The sequence below is a fragment of the Sinohyriopsis cumingii genome, chromosome 2, assembly GCF_028554795.1.
Source record: "Sinohyriopsis cumingii isolate HCF-2022 chromosome 2, ASM2855479v2, whole genome shotgun sequence".
NCBI lineage: Eukaryota > Metazoa > Mollusca > Bivalvia > Unionida > Unionidae > Sinohyriopsis > Sinohyriopsis cumingii.
Genome location: NC_142962.1, coordinates 26,017,628 through 26,039,251, shown reverse-complemented (window position 1 = coordinate 26,039,251; position 21,624 = coordinate 26,017,628). Strand labels below are relative to the sequence as shown.

At 33.9% G+C, this 21,624-nt stretch overlaps 1 protein-coding gene across 5 annotated transcripts in view; it reads right to left on the bottom strand.

Annotated features, from left to right (window-relative positions):
• Positions 1-21,624, bottom strand: part of LOC149804501 (DNA annealing helicase and endonuclease ZRANB3-like) — a 95,962-nt gene that overhangs the window by 37,146 nt on the left and 37,192 nt on the right. For all 5 annotated transcript variants that reach the window (XR_016416030.1, XR_016416029.1, XM_089940717.1 and 2 more), the window contains exons 7-12: positions 20,252-20,407; positions 19,545-19,712; positions 18,820-18,891; positions 10,238-10,417; positions 9,559-9,717; positions 2,966-4,679 (exon numbers count right to left, since the gene is read on the bottom strand). Coding sequence is in view for 3 of the 5 variants with exons in the window: in XM_089940717.1 (XP_089796843.1) it covers positions 2,966-4,679; positions 9,559-9,717; positions 10,238-10,417; positions 18,820-18,891; positions 19,545-19,712; positions 20,252-20,407 (2,449 nt within the window). In the remaining 2 variants the exon portion in view is untranslated. The remainder of the gene's footprint in view (positions 1-2,965; positions 4,680-9,558; positions 9,718-10,237; positions 10,418-18,819; positions 18,892-19,544; positions 19,713-20,251; positions 20,408-21,624) is intronic.

Here is a 21,624-nt window from a genome sequence, read left to right as displayed (position 1 = left end):
ATACCTCTGTGTAGATAGTATATTACACCCATACTGTATTTGATAGACCTCTATATAGACAGCAGATTACACCCACTCTGTATTTAACAGACCTCTATGTACATAGCAGAAATACATGTGCTTTTCTTCTTTCAGTCAGAGTGACCATGACCACTGACATTTTCAACCCCAAATCAAGAGGCTTCTTACTAGGGGTGAAACAACAAATCAGTAGATCAATATATTTTCCTTATCATTACAAAAGATGCAGAATAAATATAAAATAGTTAACATATACAAATTACTGTACTCTTCAGCAGTTGTGAATAATTATTAGTCACTTGCCTTTTCATTCTTTAAATTGAGAATTCATCTTAGACAGCTGTGGCAGGAACATATAATCATTTCTGTCAGTAAGAAAGAAAAACTATTGACAACATCTACTGGTCTTCTACAAATTTACAAACACAAGATGACTAACATGCGTGGTTTGAAAAATGCCCCCATGTCCAAATCCTGATTATTTCATGCTGTCAATGTGCTCTTTCACTGATAACATGTATCAGCGTAAAGAAGACATCCCAGATTTGTTCCACATATATGATTAAGTACTTTACTGATCATTTAATGGGGCCCCGAGTGGCAGAGTGGTCCAAAGCGCTCTCCGTTACGGATCACTGCCATCTCACCTCTGTCTGCATGGGTTCGAGTCTCGCATTCGGCCAATGAGGGTATGTGAGAAAGCTTGCCAGTAGCTTCTTGTGGGCTGGTGGTTCTTTCCTGGTTCTTCTTCCATCGTTAATGCTGACCGCCATATATAGCCTATTGTGTGCTGAAAAATGGCGTTAAACCCCACAACAACAACAACAACTGATCATTTAATAACCATAATACACAAAGTTTCTATGTTGTTTTGCATCCATCTTGCATACTTACATCAATATTGGGGGCTATACTTCCAGTGTGTCACACAGAGAAATGTGTCATATCTAATTATTGTTATACTCTGGACTTGAACAAACAATAACCACCAATCAAAACTAACTGTAGCATACTCACTGTGTCACACACCAGAAGTATTAGCATCCAAACTAGGTCCATTTAGATACCAATCAACAGAGAAACAGCTATTAAATGATCTGTAAAATACATAAATCATGTGTGGAGAACAAGTTTGTAACGTCTCCTTTTAAGCTGAAATATGTAATAAGCAACTGAACATGCTTAAAAAACAAAATCTGCACAGAATTGGCAAGGGGACAAAATCCAAACAGTACAAGTTATAATCACCTTGTTAATTTGTAGATGGATAGTGGGTGTTGTTAACAATTTCTTTTTTTAATGGTAGAAACAAGTGTCTGTGGCTGTGGAAATTATTTTGCATCTGCAGGAAGTACAATGTGAAGGATCTGGTTGTTAGTCACCACCAATACCACAATCGGACCTCATCTACATTAGATCTCATTTGCATGAGGAAAATAACATTAGTTTTCTTTTTTTAAAATAGCACTAGCACTGAACTGACTTTCAAACTTAAGTGAAGACAGGAAATTGGTAATAAGATGTTTCAGAAACATTCATTCAGTGCAAAACAAAGGGTGTGGTGACCAAGATGGGTCCTGAACTTGATCATATGAGCAGCCCTAATTGCCGAAAAAGTTGCATAATTAGAAGTACTTTTTATATCTTTTCAAGGATGTTCTGTTGTGAATATTGCTGTCTTTAACAAATAGGATGTTCTGTTCTGAAAATTACCATCTTTAACAAATAGGATGTTCTGTTGTCAATATTGCTGCCTTTAACAAATAGGATGTTCTGTTGTGAATATTGCTGTCTTCAACAATTAGGATTTTCTGTTGCAATATTGCTGTCTTTAACAAACAGGATGTTCTGTTGTGAATATTTTTGTCTTTAACAAATAGGATGTTCTACTGCAATATTGTCTTTAACAAATAGGATGTTCTGTTGTGAATATTTTTGTCTTTCACAAATAGGATGTTCTGTTGCGAATATTGTTGTCTTTACCAAACAGGATGTTCTGTTGTGAATATTGCTGTCTTTCACAAATAGGATGTTCTGTTGTGAATATTGTCTTTAACAAATAGGATGTTCTGTTGTGAATATTGTTGTCTTTAAGAAATAGGATGTTCTGTTGTGAATATTGTTGTCTTTAACAAATAGGATGTTCTGTTGTGAATATTGCTGACTTTTATTCATTGAATCCCATTCTCTCTAATGAAAAGGATGTTCTGTTGCAAATATTGATGACTCGTTAATGAGAAGTAGGATTCAGCAATATTTGCAACAGAGCAGTCTTTAAACAAGACCCCAGCATTTTTGTAATGGGGCATACAAACTGATAAACAAAATTATGCAAAACCTGTTGAATTATTAAAAGCCATTTTGATCAGTAATGAATGACATCTAATATCACATTCCAATTGGTTTTGCATAAAAAGTGCTGCTAAAAATGCCATTCATCCAATCACAAGACATTCAAGTGGATATTGTTAACTTTGCATCATCTGTCACCCATTAACATTTCTGTCAACCAAGGTATGATGTGTATTTTGAGCATATGATAACAAAGTTTCAGTTCCGTATGCATGCAGTTGCTCTGATTTTTAAAAACAACTTCGACACAATGTCTGTACAAACTATGAACATTCTTCGTTTCTTTTAAAATGTTGAGACTGAACATATACCTAATGTTGACAGAAACTTTAATGGCAAGAGCTTCGTATACTGAAATAACTGGAGTAAATTTTGAAACCACTTTTCATATTATAAATTTGAATTGCACTGGTCAATTCAAGAAACTCTGTCTGGATTACTCCTTTCACCTAGTTACAAACAACCCCATCTAAACATGTTTTTCCTAATAATTCTTGCATGGCCTGCAAACACCTGCCTTAAACATCATCCTAATACTACTTCTACTTTTGAAGTAAGGATTGGTAGGAGTTAAATGGCTCAAAATACATACACTTTGTGACACATCCAGTTTGTGAGTTATCTGTTGCAGGATGCAAGTCATGTAGTCCTGTTTGCATTTCATGTTCAATGTGCAGGTCACCGTCACCAGGATGTGTAATGTCAACTTTACTGACATTCATCTCATCCCTACTGTCATACTCTGTGATGTCTAACATGTCCTTTCCTCCATCTTCTTTATTAAAGGAACTTCTTTTTCTCTTTTGCCCCCTCTTCTTTACTTTGTCATCCATGGTCTCAATACTCTCATCAGTAACTCTGTCTTTCCCTATAACCTTACCTTTATTTCCACAAAATTTCATGTTTTTATTACATGAATTCATGACTGTATTATGCATTATGACTGGACTGCTTGTAGCCTTAAGCAGTGTCATTTCCACACGGTCATTTCCATCACCTTGTAATGGCTGAGACCTCTCAAGGTTACAAGAAAATGGACTGGATCTAGCATTAATTGAATTCCTGGTTGAATTTATTTGCTCAAAAGAACCCTCTTCCTTGATATCCACTGACAAATCTGTAACAATACTCTCTTCAAAGCCGGTATCTTCTCTTTCTTCAGGTACTGCTTTATCCTCAAGTTCTACACCCAAGTGTTTAGAATTTTTTCCATTGGAATGATGCAATAAATCTCTTTTCATATTTTTCTGGTCAGTTCTATTATTCTTAGTAAAACGAAACTGAAGCCCTGGGGCTATTTTAACACATGACCTTGTGGCAGGCTGTGGCAATGTTTGCTCTTTTTTAGGTGTCTCACACATCTCACAGTAAGGTAGCTCATGATGATTTAGATAGGTACATACACTGCATCCCCAATGTGCTGAATCAGTAACATTGTCCTCATTTGGTGAAGGATTTGAGAATTCTGTGAATTCATCTGATTGAATATTACCTTCTTTATCTTTCTTCAACCTGAATGGAATTTCAAGATTTGACTGGTTATTTGAATCCAATTCTTTCTTCAGGCATGATAAAGAATCTGATGAGGATTGTCCAACTGTCTGACCATTAGTTTCTGATTTCTGTGACTCTGACTTTTTGATGGAGCCTCCTGCATTCTGGGGCGTAGAAAACATTGGGAGAAGATTACATTTGGCAAAAGGGGTTGATGTTGACCAGCATACACTCTTAGTCTCCACTCTATTCACATCACAACTATTTGGTTGTACCTTGGTTATCTCCCCATGTTCCATATTAACAAAATCTTCAGGACTACATGAGAATTCAAATCCCAGGTCAAAGTCACTTTCATTATCATTAGAATCATTCTGATATGAAAATTTCTCAACCAGATTTAGTTTGCATGTCCTTTTACTTCCATTTTCTACCTCACTAGTTTTCTGGTTTGATACAGGTAAGTGTAAATCCAGTTTATTTGGCTTCTTTGATGACTTCTCTTTACTTACAAACTCTTCATTGTCATCACTAATATTGATAACTACGACCCTTTGGGTCTTTGACTTTGCCTTTAATTTTTTTTCTGATATAGGTGTATTCTGCCCTGGAGAATCTAAACCAATATTTTCCTTCTTAGTTACATATTTGTTGTCTATATTTACACAATGATTATCATCTTTCCACAAAAGATCCAATTCATTGTCTTTCAGCTTCTTCTTTGGTGACTCTCTTTTCCCTGAATTTTTTTTGCTGGAGCCTTGTGAACTCTGGGATGAGAAATAATCCAGTATGGACTTTTGACCATCTGACTGTAACAAAAGATCACAAATCATTAACTGCTTATTACTGCTAAAAGATGCTAGATAAAATAAGCATATGTTTCACTGTAAAAATTAACATTATTACAGGTAAACTCTTTATAACACAATTGCCAGGTATCATGAAAAGACATTGTGCTATGTACCTGATCTGATCATTTTATACCTGGACAATCTTAATTAGAGAAAAATATTAAAATTGGAGGTGAGGTGCCTGGGTAGTCGATGCACAAATTTTTGACCAACCATCATTTAATTATTTCAAAGGGTCACAAATAAGTGTATTTTCTTGCATCATGTATAAATCTATTTGTGTTATAATAATGTAACAGCATGGTTTTCTGGTCTTTATAAATCTATTTGTGTTATAATAATGTATGTAACAGCATGGTTTTCTGGTTATTATAAATCTATTTGTGTTATAATAATGTATGTAACAGCATGGTTTTCTGGTTATTATAAATCTATTTGTGTTATAATAATGTATGTAACGGCATGGTTTTCTGGTCATTGTAAATCTATTTGTGTTATAATAATGTATGTAACAGCATGGTTTTCTGGTTATTATAAATCTATTTGTATTATAATAATGTATGTAACAGCATGGTTTTCTGGTCATGTATAAATCTATTTGTGTTATAATAATGTATGTAACAGCATGGTTTTCTGGTCATTATAAATCTATCTGTGTTATAATAATGTATGTAACAGCATGGTTTTCTGGTCATGTATAAATCTATCTGTGTTATAATAATGTATGTAACAGCATGGTTTTCTGGTCATGTATAAATTTATCTGTGTTATAATAATGTATGTAACAGCATGGTTTTCTGGTCATTTTAAATCTATTTGTGTTACAAAAATGTATGTAACAGCATGGTTTTCTGGTTATTATAAAGATCTTAGCTATTCCAACTTTTAGGAAAGCATCACTGTCATCATTTATGAAATGTGGACTTAATTTAGATTACATGGGACAAGTCATAACTGACAAGAGACAATGTACTGAAGATACCTGCACCATCTGATGCAAGAAGGGGCAAAGCCAGTGAGTGTGCAAGCTGTTGTTCATATTTTGACACATTGATGACTCTTAATCATGTAAACATTAATTTATTCACTGACTTCAAGACTTTTGCATGGGATTCTTACTAAAAAACAGGAAACAATATGATCAATCCGCAAACTGGTATACAAGGAGATGGTTGTAAATTTCCATGTTATCACAGGTTTTGATAACCTGGATGATTTGTCATTAAACCAGGCACTAGAAAAATAGGAATTAAACTGCAATGGTGATCAAAGAATATTTTAGATTTTGGATGGAAGAAATTTATTAAAACAATATCCAATGCCAGCACCAAAATCTGAACTGCTGTCAAACATGATAAAGACTGAAGATTTATGTAGATGTGGTGAACAAACTGCTTTATCCAATATAAAACAAAACAAATTTGAGGAAAGCAAAACATATGAGTAAACATCATATGGACAGTAATGATGTTAGAGAAATAGCATAGTGCTAGAAAAACAAAATGTTGATAGTGTTTTTTATTTTCCACAAACTGCTCCAGGCAGGTATTTTTATTTTAATATGCTTGTAAAAAGTACTAAACATATGACACATGATTGTAAGTGTAATAGTACTTAACACAACAATTAATTATTAATCTCATCTTCCATATTTAAAGTAGTCACTTTTCTTCCTATTCTTCCATATATGTGCAAGTTCTTTATTGCTCAGTAATGAAAATAAACTACCAGTAAATCAATTTTTGTGTCATTTCCTTTGCATTTGAATTTCAGAAGTGACAGCAATTAATTTTGTTGGTAGACTAGCAATAAATCAGGATTATAGGTCCTCATTTAGTAAAACCCCTTGTTGGTTTCAAACCTCTACAATACATGCAAATATGTTTGCTACCCCTTTTCACTACAGATTGTAGCAAATGATGGAAAAGAAATAAGTTAACAACTGACTGAGTTACGTAGAAGTTTAATGCTGATGTAGAAAAGATGAAAACAAATAGAACAAAATAGTTAAGTCTCACCAGAATCCTAACAAAAATGTTTATATTTTACCTTTTATGCCACCTACCAGAATATCATAGAATAATTGTAGAATATCATACACAGATTACCTGTAGAATATCACACATAGATTACCTGTAGAATATCATACACAGATTACCTGTAGAATATCATACACATATTACCTGTTGAATATCATACAGATTATCTGAAGAATATTACAGATAGATTACCTGTAGAAAATTATACATAGATTACCTGTAGAATATCATACACAGATTATCTGTAGAATATCATAGATTATCTGTAGAATATCATACACAGATTATCTGAAGAATATCATAGATTACCTGTAGAAAATTATACAGAGATTACCTGTAGAATATCATACACAGATTATTTGTAGAATATCATAGTTAGATTACCTGTAGAAAATCATATAGAGATTACCTGTAAAATATACAGATTATCTGAAGAATATCATAGATTATCTGTAGCGTATCATACACAGATTATCTGTAGAATATCAAAAACAGATTATCTATAGATAATCATCAATTACCTGTAGAGTATCATACACAGATTATCTGTAGAATACCATAGATTATCTGTATAATACCATACATAGATTATCTGTAGAATATCATACACAGATTATCTGAAGAATATCATATATTACCTGTAGAATATCATACACAGATTATCTGAAGAATATCACAGATTACCTGTAGAATATCATACACAGATTATCTGAAGAATATCATAGATTACCTGTAGAATATCATACACAGATTATCTGAAGAATATCATAGATTATCTGTAGAATATCATACACAGATTACCTGTAGAATACCATACACAGATTATTTGTAGAATATCATACACAGATTACCTGTAGAATATCATAGATTATCTGTAGAATATCATACACAAATTATCTGTAGAATATCATAGATTATCTGTAGAATATCATACACAGATTATCTGAAGAATATCATATATTACCTGTCGAATATCATACACAGATTATCTGAAGAATATCATAGTTAGATTACCTGTAGAAAATCATACAGAGATTACCTGTAAAATATACACAGATTATCTGAAGAATATCATAGATTATCTGTAGCGTATCATACACAGATTATCTGTAGAATATTAAACACAGATTATCTATAGAATATCATCAATTACCTGTAGAATATCATACACAGATTATCTGTAGAATACCATAGATTATCTGTAGACTATCATACACAGATTATCTGAAGAATATCATAGATTACCTGTAGAATATCATACACAGATTATCTGAAGAATATCATAGATTACCGGTAGAATATCATACACAGATTATCTATAGAATATCATCGATTACCTGTAGAATATCATAAACAGATTATCTGTATAATACCACACAAAGATTATCTGTAAAACATCATACACAGATTATCTGAAGAATATGATAGATATATTACCTGTAGAATATCATACAGAGATTATCTGAAGATTATCATGTCACTGATGTAACTTTTCACATTTTTCCTAAAGTGTGGACTTGGACAATTACTGATATTATGTAGAAGCATGTGTTTTACTAACATATATCAAATTTTCAATGTTCATGTCTTAATGAATTAATGAACATTTTAAATAACTTGTCATACGCATGTATGTATGTATGTATGTATGTATGCATAGATGGATGTGTGTGTGTCTGTGTGTGTGTCTGGAAGGACGGACAGATGTATGGACAGATGGATGGATGTACTGTATGTATACTAAAATAATTATTTGTCTGTGCATTGTTTGTATTGTTATAGGTGTCAACAAATAAAAGCAAAAAAAATTTCCAAGTCCAGAATTTGAAAGAGCTTTGAGACTTGTAATTTAAAATGTTAAATATCCACCCAAGCCAATCTGGGTCAGCTGCCCCAGTATTTCCTGGGAACAGCACTTTTCTTACTTTTCTTTGGAATAATACAGACAGTAAAATGGAGTTAAAAACCAAATAAGCAAGCAGCTAGAATTTTATAATCATCTGCAATGCAAGAAGAAGCAAATACTCTCCAATTTCAGATATGCAATGGGAAAAAGATTTATACAATTTCTTCACTAGGATGACTTCATTTATTTAAAACTAAACAAAATGAGAACACTGTTTTCTTATGTTTGTGCAACAACAAAAAATTGTCTCCAGAAAAAATTCTTAAGAATTTCTTTTGGGTTAACATGCTATTCTTGCAAAAAGTATTTCAACTTGATGTTTTTCTTAAAACCATAACATTTTCTCAATTTTCTTATTCAGTACAAAACAAGTTTCTTTTATTAGGATTCATTTTATTGCTGATACCACTTTTTAGATATGCATGTCTTTTCCTTCTAAATCTTAATGTATCAAATTTCCCTTCTTATATAAAACTAAGAAATTCCTTTTTCTTAACAAGAAAAAAGGTGTTGCTTTATTTCTTAATATAAAATCATCTTCTTGGAATAAGAAATATTTTCTAAAAGCAAGAAAATTTTAACTATCCACTTACTTAAAAAAACAGCCAACAAAGTTTAACTTACCAAATTTTCTTGCAATAAGAAATTGTCTTAAGTGAAAAATTGATTCAAACCAACAGAAGCTATCTAAATCTAGCATTACTCCTGAGAAAAATTGTTTCTTGCTTCCAAGATTTAATTTATTTTAGTTTAAGAAGCTGATTTTTAACAGTGAAAGATTACAATTGCAGTTTTTACTTGTGCTGTCCTGCAGTTCTGTAAAGGTGTGCTAAAAATAAACATGCAATGCTTTACGAATAAAACTGACCTGCTGTGACTGAATAAAACTGACCTGCTGTGACTGAAAGTAGTTGAGGAGATCTAGCTCTTTGTCATTCTGATCGGGGATCCATGCATCAGCATTAGACAGGATGTCCACCTGATATATATCTGCACCATATGCCTGGAGAATCTGCTTCTGGCCATTCAGGGTCATGGTGGTCACTATATTCTGATATACAAAATAAATTCCTCCAGATAAATTTAAGACGGAATCTCTGAGAGAGAGAGTACAGCGATCTTATTAAAAAAGTCCAAAAAGAGAGGCTGCAATCATTCTACAAAAGATTCCCCAAAAAGGTCTCTATGAAGGAGATGGATAACAAGTATCTGGTTGGATGTACATAACTCGAGATGGTAATGTTCAGGAAATGTCATAATAATACAATCAAAAACACACGTTTTGTTGAGCCCATCTTTTATTTTGCTAAGTAGGACAATTTAAACTTTAACATTTAGATTAACTATCCAGGGTGGGATGGATGGATGGATTGACACCGACAAAGATGCCAAAGTGATCTATGTGTTCCACTTCTGCCATTTGCTCAACTAAAATCAATAATGTCAATATCAACAACTGGAACAAGAAATAACATAAAAGAAGGCCAAATAAAAGAACTGCTGTCTTTCAATGCTGAATATGAAACAGTAGCAAATAAAGAACCAATCCACCAAGACTCCAATATTCTTACCTTTTTACAAACAGCTGACCACACCCACTCATCCATAGTGTCCTTGGCAACCAAGTAATGTACAGGTATGCTACTGGTCTGGCCAATACGATGGGCACGGTCCTCACACTGTATCATGACACCTGGTGTCCAGTACATCTCTGCAAACATAACCAGCTTAGCTGCTGTCAATGTTAAACCCTAAAAAGAAAACAGAAGAAATTGTATGCTGACAGGTTATTGGAGAGCTTAATGAGTATATCTAGTCCATATCTGCATTAAAACTTGCTTGTAATTAATACACAATGGCAATGTAATCTGCAACCCTGATCAAAAATGATCTTGCCAGATATATTGTGTGATACGAGCCAGATGTGAAAGTGGAGAATCTGTGCATGATGGACTGTGACAGTAGATACTTTCTCAGGAATAAATTCAAGTGGATATCTGATAATAGGCTGGACTGATCCAACTCCAAGGCTGTCCGTCAGAGCAGGTTCCAGGCTTCCAAGCAAAGTGAAGGGGCATGAGTGCCTCCTTGACATCTACAGTGTGCTACAACATGAGTTGTCCATCTGATGTAATCCTGTAGTGCTAGAAAAATGGTCCACATTTCTAGATTGTTGATACAATGACATATCTATAAACAACAAGCCACGAAGGACAACCTCTCTGGGCTCTAGGTCAGCACGCCAGCCAAAATGTTTGTCATCAGTATACAAGAATGAGAGATGTTCTGGTACAAATATTGGAACTCTGGCCAGCAACCAATCCTGATTTATAAACCAACTCAAGGATTGATGGTGTTGTTGTTGTTGTAGGGTTTAAAGCCATTTTTCAGCACAAGATAGGCTATAGATGGCAGCCAGTATAAATGGTGGAGGAAGAACCCAGGAAAACCCTGGAAAGAACCACTGACCCATGAGAAGCCATTGCCAAGCTTTCTCACATACCCACATTGGCCAAACACAACACTCGAATCCACACAGACAGAGGTGAGATGGCAGTGATCCATAACGATGAGCACATTTAGGTGGGGGAACCATAAACCTCCATGGCTGTTGATACTTTTTTAGTCATTTTAGCTAAGCCTAGGACCATGGTCAATAACTTGTTTTGTTGCTCCCTGAGATCTTGGGAGGTCACTACAGCTGAGCAGCCTTTAAGAGTTCTTTGCTATGTCACAGCATAACATTTAGAAATGTAACAGAATCTCTATGGAGATAGCACAGTTCAGCCAAAGAAGTCATCGAAGTTGACAGCTTCTATTCTGCTGTCTTGGCAAGAGCCATCAGAAGTCTCTGCAAGATGGCCTCAAAGAGACTTCTTCCTTGAAATGTTAAAGAAGATGCAAAGAGAGCACTGTATGAAACTACGATAACCAGGGTTCAAGCTTTAAGCTCAACTGCTTCAAGCAACTTTATAGGATGTGGGTCCAGATCACCCTTGACATCCAAAATTGAAGGTGTTAGCCTTGAGTGAGTGAACAACCTAATGCAACTTGTGGCTAAATGCTAAATCAATGTCATGCAGTGTGGAAGAGGGGGACTGATTAACCCCTCGACCACCTGGCTGCATCTTGAACTTGTGTTAATTTATGTGTCCTTCAGCATAACTGAGTGTGGATGCAGCAGAATATTGGATTTATTCTAAGTCTCCAAGCAAGTTGGAGTGGATCCTATTCCATGAAGACATGGAAACCTTTAGACACAGATCTGGAAGAAGAAGGTGGTAACTATGTTTCAAAATCTGATTCAATTCTACAGTAACTTCCGATATTTTCTGTAGAATGAGTATTTATTAATAATGTTATATCATATTTGGCTTCTTGAGAAGTTATCTCTCCTTTTAATCTGATCTGTAAACCATCCTCAACAAAAAGGCTTCCAATAATTAAATAACTTGGAATGTGAAATCCAAAATGTACAGAGATATTTCTCAGTACCTCGGCTAATTTGTAAATGTGAAGAAGGCTGCCAATGATATGACCAAAAACTGTTGTTCTCCTTCAAACCCATTTCTAAAAACCAAAACCTTAATGGAAAACCCCCCAAATATAACACAAATTTTAAAATTATGCATCCTGAGATTGGCTCTAAACCTCTTGAACTCCAAAAACATTATCTTGGCAACATTCTCAAATTTCTTCAAAGAATAGTCACGATATTATTATTAATTGCAATTGTTTTAGTTATTATTATAAATAATGTATGATAAATAATCCAAATAGATGTGTAAATAATAAAGAAAAAGAAAAACTGAAAAACCAATATATGTTTTCTCTTAATTCAAAGGTAAAAGGTTTCACTGATACAAATACAGCTGGTAACTGGTAGCACTGCATATATATGCAACTAACTATTGAAGGAAAAAGTGAATATTTCATGGAACTAATATCAAGTCTAAATATTCAGCTGACCAATCTCACTACACTTTTCTCAAAAATGGAATGTATTGACACATCTCTCTCCCTTTCTATCTCATAAATATAGTGAATCAACATGTCTCTCTCCCTTCCTCTCATAAATGTAGTGTATTGACCCATCTCTCTCCCTTTCTACCTTATAAATGTAGTGTATCAACATGTCTCTCTCCCTTCCTCTCATAAATGTAGTATACTTACTCATGTCTCTTTCTATCTCATAAATAGTGTATCAACATGTCTCTCTCCCTTCCTCTCATAAATGTAGTGTACTTACTCATCTCTCTCCCTTTCTATCTCATAAATGTAGTGTATCAACATGTCTCTCTCCCTTTCATAAATGTAGTGTACTTACTCATATTTCTCCCTTTCTATCTCATAAATATAGTACATCAACATGTCTCTCTCCCTTCCTCTCATAAATGTAGTGCACTTACTCATATTTCTCCCTTTCTATCTTTAAATGTAGTGTATCAACATGTCTCTCTCCCTTCCTCTCATAAAAGTAGTGTACGTATACTCCTCTCCCATTCTATCTCATAAATATAGTGCATCAACATGTCTCTCTCCCTTCCTCTCATAAAAGTAGTGTACGTATACTCCTCTCCCATTCTATCTCATAAATATAGTGCATCAACATGTCTCTCTCCCTTCCTCTCATAAAAGTAGTGTACTTATACTCATCTCTCTCCCTTTCTATCTCATATAGTGCATCAACATGTCTCTCTCCCTTCCTCTCAAAAATGTAGTGTACTTACTCATCTCTCTCCCTTTCTATCTCATAAATATAGTGCATCAACATGTCTCTCTCCCTTCCTCTCATAAATGTAGTGTACTTATACTCATCTCTCTCCCTTTCTATCTCATAAATGTAGTGTATCAACGTGTCTCTCCCTTCCTCTCATAAAAGTAGTGTACTTATACTCATCTCTCTCCCTTTCTATCTCATAAATATAGTGCATCAACATGTCTCTCTCCCTTCCTCTCATAAATGTAGTGTACTTACTCATCTCTCCCCCTTTCTATCTTATAAATGTAGTGTATCAACATGTCTCTCTCCCTTCCTCTCATAAATGTAGTGTACTTACTCATCTCTCTCCCTTTCTATCTCATAAATATAGTGCATCAACATGTCTCTCTCCCTTCCTCTCATAAATGTAGTGTACTTATACTCATCTCTCTCCCTTTCTATCTCATAAATATAGTGATGCATGCAATTAAAACATAAAGAATGCACTAATTTTATAAAATAATATTGCGAAGAAGAAAAGCAAACATAGCAACAATAATGATAATAATTATTTAATTACATAAAATAATATTATTTTTGATGTTATTTAGAGATTAGGCTTTATTACAGGTACCCCTAATGATAGAATTACAAGTCAGCTGCTTACAGTATGGCAGGTATTTGGCCACATACGTACCAAGCATTTTATCAGCTGGGTGACTATAATTTTTCTGTCAGACTGAAATAATTACATTTTTATTGTCACAGAAATATTTTACTTTATCCCAACATTGTGGATAGGAAATGGCCATACTAAAAGAAATTAGGTGGCAACAGCCATGAATTTAAAAACCTTAGATTATTAATTATGTATCTTTTTTGGCTATAAGTGCTGCAATACTTTGCCACATACCTGTACTATCAATTGCAAGTACTTTTTGTGTTTATAAAATACCTGATTATTGTTGGGTCACTAAAGAAATCAATCAGGATAAAGCAATAAACATTACTTTGATTCTCTCTGCTCAGTACATTTATGTTCTGCTTCTGTGCTTAAAAGTTGTCAAGACGGATTAGAGTCTATACTACATAAGATCATAAGTAACTTGGACGGGATTAAAGATGTTAATTGATTTTGCCATCACTGAAATCCATGTTTGCAGAATCTGAATCTATTTGTTATGCATATTTAATTTGTATTATTGCTAGTTTTTTTTAATGAATATATATGATATGTATAATTGTATTCTGGACTTGACCTTGTCCAAAATCAAATTCATGTTGTACCTGACCAGTAATTTTTATTTTGTTAAATAAATAATACATAGATTATATTTCTCTATAGTGTGGATTAAACATTAGAATCAATATCTTGGTCTGAGTCTAGGACATTATATTTCCCATGTTCTTTATTATAATTTTAGTAACAGATTTTATCTCTGTTGACAGCATAGAATTTTACAGAAGCTAACCCCCATCCTGGCTTTTGTTTTGTGTCTTAGTTTTGTATATTGTTGTTGTTGTTCTAGGGTTTAATGGCATTTTTCAGCACAAGATAGGCTATACATGACAGCCAGTATAACTGGTGGAGGAAGAACCCTGGAAAACCAAGGGAAGAACCACCAACCCACAAGAAGCTACTGGCAGGCTTTACCACGTACCCACGCTAGCCGAACCTTGGACTCGAACCCACGCAGACAGAGGTGAGATGGCAGTTTTGTATATAATCTTATTTACTTGTAAATTACTTAGCCCTGCAATAACATCTGAAGCAGAAACCACTTGTATTGTTGTGTTCAGTACTTGATTTGGGTGAAATTATTTATTCAAATTATTATTCACTGGGTATAAAAAAATGCCCTTAACTAATATTCATGGCCAGAAACATTAATTTGGAAAATACACACAAAACTGTCACTTACAGATCATTCAAACATTTTAATGAAGAACAATTCTTCAATGACCTATATAAAGTTCCATGGAATATGATCCAAAATTTGGATGACACAGATGAAGCTCTGAGGGTGTGGACTGACTGATTTATGGATGTAGCCTCCAAGCATGCATCATTGAAAGTACATCGAGTAAAGAATGAAATCCAACCTAACTGGCTTACTACTGAAATCCTAGATGCTATGAAAACACAAGACCAATTCAAGGCTATGGATAACCATGCACAATATAAAGTATGGAGAAATAAAATAACAAGTATGATTAAAAAAGCTAAAGAACTTATTATCAATCATTGCTTGAAAACAAAAAGAGCAACACAAACTCCATTTGGAAAGTCTTCAATGAACTCGCTGGAGGAACACACAAAGATAAGATGTATAAAATTCACTCACTTCTGGTAAACAACACCATAGTCAAAGATAACACTGACATTACAAATGGTTTCAATGATTTTTTCACCAACATTACCACAAAGTTAAAAGAACCAGTGATAGAAAACAACTTTAATGAACTGAAAAATTTCTGCAGCAGCAAAATCTCCGAGGCATGTTTCTCTATCCCACCAGTATAAAAAACTTTGTTAAAAAATGTCTCAGTGAATTGATACCAAGAAAGCTACAGGACTTGATCAGATTGGTCCACCACTCATTAAATCTTCTGCTTCTGCTATTGTAGGTAGCATAACATTCATAATCAATTTAACTATTGCAACCTCATCTGTCCCCAAAATATGGAAAACTGCAAAAGTAACTCCTATTCACAAATCTGGTTCTAAGGATGATGCTGATAACTACCAGCCAATCTCAATCCTACCAAACTTGTCAGAATTGATTGCAAAACATGTCCATGACTCATTCATGTCATATTTAACCAAACACTTGCTGTTGCACCCTAATCAATCAGGCTTTAGACAGAAACATTCATGTGAGACTGCCTTGATCTCCCTATATGATCAATGGCTTCAAGCACTTGACCAAAGTAGAATAATAGCTATTGTATTTGTAGATTTCAAGAAAGCTTTTGACATGGTGAATCATGAAATCCTTCTGAAGAAACTGAAAATCTACCAATGTATGAAAGCATAGTTAGATGGTTTACTTCATACTTAAGTGAAAGAATACAACACGTTTATATAAACACTGTTCTGTTTGAACCTGGAACAATTAGATAGGGAGTACCACAAGGCTCAATTCTAGGTCCATTACTATTTATTTTATTTATTAATGACCTACCACTTTTACTAAGGGACTCCATATCATCTACAGATCTCTATGAGGATGACACAGCATGTCAGACATCCAAAACACAAAGCATGAACTTTCTTTTACAGAATGCCCTAAACAAACTGGACCACCGGTGCACATGCAATGGCATGGTGGTAAATACTGGTAAAACTAAAATATTACTTATCTCAACACTGCAAAAAAGGACAGTTCTTGATAATGATGAACTATTTCTGACATGGAAGGATACAAATTTGCAAATGGTCTGTCATGATAGACTGACTTGGTGTTTTGGTAGATAACCTATCATGGACTGAACATATCAAACATACCAGTAAAAAAGTCAATTCAAGTTTATGGCTTCTCAGTAGGATAAGGCATTTTCTCCCTAAAAGACACAGAAAACTATACAACCCTATTTAGACTACTGTAATACAGTATGGAGTAATTCAAATGATAAAAACATAGCAAAGCTGACACATCTTCAAAACAGAGCATTTGGGCTAATATCAATCCAGAAAGAAAGCAAGGACAACTTAGCTGGTCAGTTAAAAATATTACCTATTAAAGACCGAATCCATTTGAGAAAAGCTAAATTAATGTACAGGTTATCCAATAATAGTGCCCCTGAATATTTACAATCACTATTCCAGTATAGGCTACCTGGCAATACTCCCCACCTGCGATCCACGTCTACCAAACTGTATAAAATTCCCAAACAAACAAAGGAATTATTTTTAAAAAAAGTTTCCAATACTCTGGAGCTTTGCTCTGGAACAGTATTCAAGTTGAGATTAGAAATGCCCACTCTATTTCCTTCTTTCAAACCCAATATATTCAGTGGCTTCAGAGAGGCAGCTAAAATAAATAAATTCCTTTGTATTTGGGCCTCAAGGTGGATTAGTTCTTAGCTAATTGTGTTACCCTCTTCAAAACTAAAGTCATTATTATTATTATTATTATTATATCATCACACTTCAGGGCACTGGTACATTTGTATATTCAAGACTTCAAGCACATTGATGCCTTCAGTGCTGAATCTTAATTCTAAGACCACTGGAATTTAATTAGAACTTTATTCATTAGGACTAGTGACAGAACTTTCTGGAATATTTCTGATTTAATTTCTTTTTTAAATTTTCACTTTGTATTCTAAGGAAAGAAATTATTTGTTGAAATTTACAAAACATGTTGGTTTTCACTCTTTTCTATTACTCAGTTTACGACCACAGAGTTGTAATAGAAAATTGGGGACTTGTGTACAGGATACAAATTTCTCTAAACTTTTCAGAAAACTTTGTTTTTGAAATTTAAATCTACTTTCGTTTGGAATTTTCTAAGTCCTGAGTATTATTTTACATATTTGAGAAATCAATTGTGAAACCAACAAGCTTTCACAATTCATCTAAAGTGGAGAACTTTATATTAAATCCTACACAGGAAAGGTTAGAGTCCATGAAAAAGGATGAACTGCTCCAGCTTGCCAGAAAATGTGACCCGAGATAAAGGCTTTTTAACAAAGCAAGAAAAATAAAACAATATCTGGTCCAATATTTGGTAAAAAAGAATTTTTGGGATAAAAGTGCCTTAGGTTTGATTAGTAAGTCTCTACCTGGCTCTGACATAACAGTAATGGATTTGAAATTAAAGCACATGGAAATGGACATATTTATGATGAACAGATGACAGGATATCCAATAGAGCTAAACTAAACTAGCCAATAAGGTTTTAATAACGTATTACACATTTTATAATTCAATTTTTTCACTTGCAGAAGCTAGCATTGTCAACTCTGGCCAAAGTCATTTCTTATATTTAATAACTGCTCAAGTTATTGTACTGTGGACAAGTGCAAGTTCATTTCTCAACCACACGGATGATGCCATTCAATCAGCTATCTGTTGCTAGTGTCCTATTTCTCTATTACAATCAGAGAACATAGAAGTATGTGTTCATCCTCTGCACTAGACCTGATGCAACTTCATCTTATGACTGTCTTTTTATCAGAAGTACTTTATAACTGTGAAGAAGAACCATTTTGAAAATCCCACCTCACAACCATTATTTTTAATGGAGGGGGAAGGAATTCTCAACCCTAAATTGTCTGTCCATGGTCAAGCTTAACTGACCAGCAGCTAGGATATTCATTACAAGGTCAAGTTTAGCTAGACTCACCACCCCAGTGTGACAATAATGATGACATGGTCAAAGTTAACTGGTCTAACAACCCCAGTGTGACAATAATGATTAACAGGTCAAGCTTAACTGGACTTACCACGCCAGCAGCCAGGATACTGAGTATGGCAACACGGATTTCTGGGTCAGACTGGAACTGCTGAACTAAATGCTAAACAAGAGAAGCAAAAACTGTCATATTTATTTACTAACTCTATACTTGTAGGACAAGAGAGTCAAAATCTGTCATTATCTAACTATGTACTCATACAGCATTACAATTATTTCCATTAATGGGCCTAGTTAAATATTGACCAAATCATACAAATCTTTACATGACCAGGAAAATCAAAGATTTTATCAATACTGACAATTAGAGTATAGTCGATAAAACAAAATTAAAATAGTCACAGGCAAATGGATACTAACAGATGAGCCTGAAATACTATCAAGTTACCTTTACTTCTAAACAGTAATTTCAATAAACAAGTTTGATACAGAGTAAATTAAGTTTAGCAAAGTGACAATACTGACAAATATTAGTATGTTTCATTTCCACTTTGTAAAGTTTTTCATTTTACTGACATTATTGATTGATCAAGGACCTTAATCTAGTTCATTAATCTAACAAAAGAATTCCCTGGAACACTAACTAAACATGTTAACTGTGATGAACAAAACCCAGTTTATGATTTTACAACAACTTTCATTTGAAATTTTAGCCCAAAAAATCATAAATTGTCAATCAGACACTGCTGTCACTGCAGGAAAAAGAAAAACAACCCACATCTCACAGATAAGGCAAGTATAGAATGAATACAGTACCAGTCTCTCTGATGGTTTGGTTTCTCCATCTATTCTGATGAACTTGACCATTTTGTCCCTAAGTGACTGCTGCAGACCATTCATCATGGCATGGTGGTAGGCAAAGACCAAAAACTTTAAGTTTTGGTTCTCACATAACATCTCAACATACTCCTTAGCTGGGCCAATCTGAAATAGCACAAAAAAATGTAAATCAGTCTTATATATATTATATTCAAAATCCTTCATCCTGATAAATGTAAAATAAATCATAACCCTTTACACACTCATCATCATGAGAACGTAAAGACTTACTGTTCATGGGAAGGAAAGGAGACTTAAAGTTTAAATTAATGTATTTACTTCAGCCATACATCAACCAATTCATCCATCATTTCTCAGGTAAACAAAGGAGTTAAACACTGACAAAAGGTTAAATATGCTTTTAGTCAAACCATAAAAGAGAGCAATCTGATATCAGGATACAAAGAAAGGTTTTTCTTTGTCTACAATTTACAGAATTCTCTCCTTTTTAAACATGATCTCTAAAATCGGATAGCAAATTAGTTCTTTGCAAAGGTTGAGCTTTATTTCCTTCACTATACTTTGATAAAAGTTATAATGAAAGCCCTATATCTCTGCTAATCAGATTGAATTACTTTGGCAAGTGAAATTTTGCTTTAAGTTGCATTGAAAGCCCTATGTCTTTCTATATCAGATTTTATTACCTTGGCTTCTCCACTCAATTTGTAAAGTCTCTGAATCAATCCCAGGGTTCCATAGTTTGCTGCCCTATCTTCACCCCCTCCTGTAAGAATTTCTGCCATACTGTTGTCCTTCATTTTCAAAAGTGGCTTCAACTCTTCAAACGTTTTTCTTATCTCCTGAAATTTTACATATCCATACCATGACAGCTGTATTTTACATATATGTAACATGACAGCTGTATTTTACACATCTGAAACATGACAGATGTATTTTACATGTCTATAACATGACAGCTGTATTTTACACATCTGTAACATGACAGCTGTATTTTACATATATGTAACATGACAGCTGTATTTTACATATGTGTAACATGACAGTTGTATTTTACACATCTGCAACATGACAGCTGTATTTTACACATGACAGCTGTATTTTACACATCTGTAACATGACAGCTGTATTTTACACATCTGTAACATGACAGCTGTATTTTATATCTCATTTCTCACATGGAAATATAAAACTTCATTTTTAATGAAAACTTCTTCATGAAACAATATAAACTCTTTATATATTAGGAAGTAAAGAATTTGTCATTCTAATTATATCAATAAAAAAAATTCAATAAATCAGTGAAAACATATGATATTGACAATAACCACATATTTCTGCAGTGACCATGTTCTCCTTGGGGCCTTTCAGGATAAAGAGCCCACTACCCTATCACAAACAGCATCTGATATCAACGTCCTTTCACAACAGTCTGATGATGCTGTAAACTTGACTGCCTCCTGACTCAGTTCCCTGACATATGTACGTCTGAATCACTGCCACCTATTTTGTTTTCATTGCAATCAATAATCAGTTTCAATTAACATAAAGTCATATTTACTTGCTAAGAATGAAAGTACATGTTTGATTACTAAGGAAATGATCTAAAGTATTTCGTAAACTTAGCTTTATTCAATGGTCATATGCTACTTTGCACTACTTGGCAGTGAACAACTGAAATTTTGACATTATAAACAACTGTACTGCAAGTAAAAACTAATTCATCACAGAATAATGCATGGAAAAAAGCAAAATGGACCATTTAATTTCACAATGGAATGCTCTTGTGAAGAAATATATATTATTAAGGAACTATCTATAGCTGCATGGAAAAAAATTCCTGCCCCCACTGCTGCAGCCAAAGCAATACATTAAATCAAGGAAAATCTCCCTGAACTGCAAATAAGAATGATAAATATTATCAAACAGATCAAATAAAAGAATAAATAATACTGTATTACCTTTGCATGCATACCAAATGATACAGAATTACATTAGCAGGCACAACAAATGATACAGTATTACCTTTGTTGGCACAACTAATAATGCAGTATTACCT